The 4396-nt window shown below is 32.5% G+C and overlaps 1 protein-coding gene across 3 annotated transcripts; it reads right to left on the bottom strand.

Annotated features, from left to right (window-relative positions):
* Positions 1-260: 260 nt before the first annotated feature.
* Positions 261-1349, bottom strand: LOC116128638. Of its 3 annotated transcripts, none has more exons than XM_031414394.1 (2): positions 1146-1349; positions 261-1064 (listed from the first exon to the last, which is right to left on the bottom strand). In XM_031414394.1, exons 1-2 carry the CDS (start codon positions 1275-1277, stop codon positions 531-533), a joined length of 666 nt encoding a protein of 221 aa, XP_031270254.1. In that variant the 5' UTR covers positions 1278-1349; the 3' UTR covers positions 261-530. The 3 variants fall into 3 exon arrangements, with proteins under 3 accessions (XP_031270254.1, XP_031270255.1, XP_031270256.1); XM_031414395.1 differs by having other exon boundaries at positions 261-1049; XM_031414396.1 differs by having other exon boundaries at positions 261-1046.
* Positions 1350-4396: the final 3047 nt, after the last annotated feature.

Here is a 4396-nt window from a genome sequence, read left to right as displayed (position 1 = left end):
AAAGCTTATAAGTTAGATATCAATCAGATGCTTGTGAATACATGTTAAAATTTTCAGAATGTCCTCACTAGATATTTAATTAAAATATGTGCATATATTTTTAAAACATATCAATCCAAAGAATATAGAAAATCCTAATCCCATTTGAAATTGAAAGAAGAGGAAGCCAATTCCATTTTGGTTTATAATTAATTATCACGCAGCAACTTAAAATGAATAAACTCCACAATTCTTAACACCATAAATGAAATTCACTAAGGTCAGAAGAAACGACTGCCCTTCTTTAATATTTCAACATTCAATAAATATGGCTGGCAAAACCAATTTCAAAAAAATAAAAATTATGCCAAGTATAAATCATACAATCAAAATTCGACAAATTACACCAAATTTAAACCTAAATCTAAATAACCCAATTAATCATATCTAATCTATCTATAAATAAATAAATAATACCCATATTCCTGAACCTAATTTACCCTTTAAAAACCATTCTTAATCACTATACAGGAAGATAATGACATCAATCTTCAAAACGATGAATTCAGATCAATTTTCGCCTTCTTCACCGCCACCGGAGACGGCACGGTGGCGTTGCAACGAGGACATCTGGGATTTGTTTTTAATGTGATTACATAAAGCAGGCAACCAGGGCAGCCTGCTGCAAACATTCCAGGACCTGAAGATGAAGATGATGAATTTAAGGGCCCTGGCGAAGGAGAAGGAGAAGAATAAGGTCTTTTCTTTTCCAGGTTCTGTTTTTCGGCTCTTTGCAGAGCGGATTTGACCTTGTCGAGAGTGCAAACACTTTGGTAATGGTTTGAGGATTGCAGCTTCAAATCCAGGCAAGTTTCTTCCAGGAAATGGTTGATTTGATGTGTTTGTTGCGGTGGTGATGTTGCTGAACATGGTGGATAATTCAAGTCCTGGAAATCTGCATCTGGGTTTGTTTCCTGAGGATGATTCCTCTTGTTTTCGGAGTTTTCTGATGCTGAAATGGATGATAATGGTGTGTTTGGTGACTTGCATCTCACTCGTTGTTCATTCTGCTGCACCATAAAATGCTTTTATAATTTATTATCATATTAACCGATTCGAATCATATGGTTGCTAAATAAAGTTATAAACACAAACAAACAAACTACCTTTAAACCCAGATCCGATTCTGAGTTAGAAATCTTGGAGAGGCCTCCGAGCAAGTCTTTGGTGATCAAAATTTCTGAGTTTGAGCTCGGTTCTTGTCTGAGTCCGAGGAAAGAAGTAACATCTGCAGCCATTAATGAACGCTTTGATTATCTTTTGCAATAACAGAAAACTGAAGCCAGGAAGCAAGAGTATTTATAGAGAGAGAGAGAGAGAGAGAGAGAGAGCTTGAATGTGAAGTAAATTATAAGGTGGGGTTCGAGAAAGTTAAAGAATTAATTATTACACCTTATTTGGACGCCGACGCTTCTCGATTTCTACGTTTAAATGACAGTTTTACCCTCCTATAATTTTATAATTACCTTATAATTTTAATTACATGAATTATTTTTATTATTAATGGGAATGTACGGTTTAATGATTGGAAGATAATTTAAGACCACTTGTACCACCCTGATTCATCACATGTTCATTGAGCGATATGAATCCGAGATGCTATAAAAGGGATGAGTGATGGATTCAAAGAGATAAGTGAATATTTTAGGGAATATTATTATATTCAAGTATTTTCATAATATTAACTCAAAGGTGTGACTTAAAAGATAGAAAGATAAATTAATATGACAGTTATATCTAAATGTATGATAATGATAAAGAAATAATTCAAATTTACTTGATAACCTTAATTAATGAGTTAACAATAATATCTATAAATGGGTTTAGGTTATTGTATACACTTAAATATCAGCCATAAAAGTTGGTTAAGCCAGTAAAGATCTTTTATTGAATTAGAAAATTTGTATATGAACTTAAAATCCAAAATTTCAATTTTGCATAACAACCTAACAATTAATTTAGCACGCACTTTAATTAATCTCTCGAGACTCAAAATAATAATCGAGTAAATCCCCTCAATAGTCATCCCTATAGAATATCTCCAATGGTGCTCTTTATTTGAAGAACATTTTCGTATAAATAAAGAGCATCTTCATTATTTTTAAATATAAAGAACACAGTTTTTATTCAAATTCAATAACTCTTTAAATTTAATGAAGATGCTCTTTATTTTTAAGAAAGAAACTTAATTGAAGAGAGAATTAATAAATAAAAACATATGAACTTGTAGTTTATTATTAAAATTATTAAAGAGTGAAATTTGACTCTCTAAATGTAGAGAGTCAAACCCACTCTTTAATTTATATTTTAAATAAAGAGCTTGTGGACTCTTATTTTTAGGATAGACTCTTTATAATAAGAGTTTGGTCATATAAAGAGTCTAGAGATGCTCTTAGTGTTGAGGGATTGAAACTTAAACCTATGTTTCTCTTTGCTCTTTTATCTACAGATCAACCATAAGATTTGTCAAAGAGATGTTACTAAATCAGATGTCACATAGACTTAATATGAATTAAGGATCTCAATTTTGCATGGTGTATTACCTTATTAAAATGGTGATGTTGTGAAAATAAAAGAGAAGCGAGAATAACTAGGGAAAATGAACAAATGAAGCATTAAATGATGAATGTAGGTGCATAAAAGAGAGTGGATTACTGTTAAGATAAAAGAAATTGCGCGTCATAATAAATGGGAGCATTCATGGTTTTTGTTTCGGATTGTTCAAGGCCATCCAACCCATCCCCCTTCATCACCATAATTTTGAAAAATATACACCCACAGACGACCGTGTATAGAATTTATATACCGAATAACGTGATAAAATTTTGACTTGATTAATTTTAACTTAATATTAATAAACGGTCAAGATTTTATCACGTCATTCAATCATAAATTCGATATACTACTATCATGGCGGTAGCATTACTCTTAAATTTTTAGCCCCATTTATATTACCTCATCCATCCCCTTAATTAATGTTCTATTATTATTGCACTGCACACAATTAGACCTGCAAAACGGGTGGGTGGCCGGGTACGGGCCGGTAAAACGGGTACGGGTAAACGGGTACGGGTCCAAAACGGTGGATATATACGGTCCAATATTTTGACCCTGCCCTACCCTATACGTACGGGTGGACCCGCGGGTGGACGTTTTTTTTCTCTCTCCAGCTTTCAGTTTTGACAGTATAACCCCTAACAGTTTTCAATTATGACAATTACACCCCCAAAATTCCTGCAGTTTTAATTTTTTACATTTACCCCCCCTAATCAACTACTCTAATTCAATTCAATTAAGAATTACAAATAGAACAAAAAAAAAACAAATACACATAAACAAACAATAACATATAATACAAACTACAAATACCAACCAAAACACAAATACAAAATCACTAATACACAATTACACTAAACAACCAAATAAGTTAATAAACTATAAATACCAATTAAAATAAACAATACATAATCCATATTCACAAAAAATATTCTTAGGACAGCAAATGTTCATCCCACATGGGCGTGATAGAGTCTCTTGATTCCACAGTCTCGAGATCATCAATGGCACATCAAGTCATCATCCGAATCATCTTTCACCTCATTCTACAAAACAATGATCAACTACATTGTTACCTTCAACCTCATATCCTATTTAATCACTCTTAGAGGACACTTTCTAATTGGGTACTGTGTCTGTAGCTAATGATAACTATGCTAAACTGTTTCAGATACTTGTTCTGTGACACCATGGTGCCTCATATTTGGCTGTTTTCACGAGGAAGAACAAACTGGACCATCCAATGAACTTTTAGATAATCATCTTAATTCATTAATGAAATTAAAAGGGCAGCACAAGGTTTTAGTAAATGGGTCTTACCTGTTCTGGTTTCATGATAATTTTACATTTTTACCAATTAATTCATTAATTTTTTTAGTCCTGTCTCCATACACTCGCTATCGATATCTACAAATATTAACGAACTAACTTACAATTATAGATAAACAATCGATCAAAAAACAATTAATCTGATGAGATGAAGAAAGCAATACAGGACAATGATCAAATGAATTAGCCTGTCCTATAGCTGTAGTGGTTGTTTTTCTAACATAATTAACCGACGACTCAACTGATCATTAACCTCTAAAAAATTCAGTATTAAACACTAAAGTAATCAATAAAATGATGCTAACGTCTATGTAATCAATAAGACGCATGCATTGGAAGATATGCTAAAATATCGATTATAAATCGCAATCAGAATCAGATTATAAAAATTGTATTAGGGGTAGAGTGATTAAACTTAGGCCAGTCATTGTTTGGCTTCTTTGCCCTACTATAATCAACATTAAATGCGTGA

Source organism: Pistacia vera, unplaced genomic scaffold, assembly GCF_008641045.1.
Source record: "Pistacia vera cultivar Batoury unplaced genomic scaffold, PisVer_v2 Contig200, whole genome shotgun sequence".
NCBI classification, from domain to species: Eukaryota; Viridiplantae; Streptophyta; class Magnoliopsida; order Sapindales; family Anacardiaceae; genus Pistacia; species Pistacia vera.
This window is presented reverse-complemented; position numbering and strand designations above follow the sequence as displayed.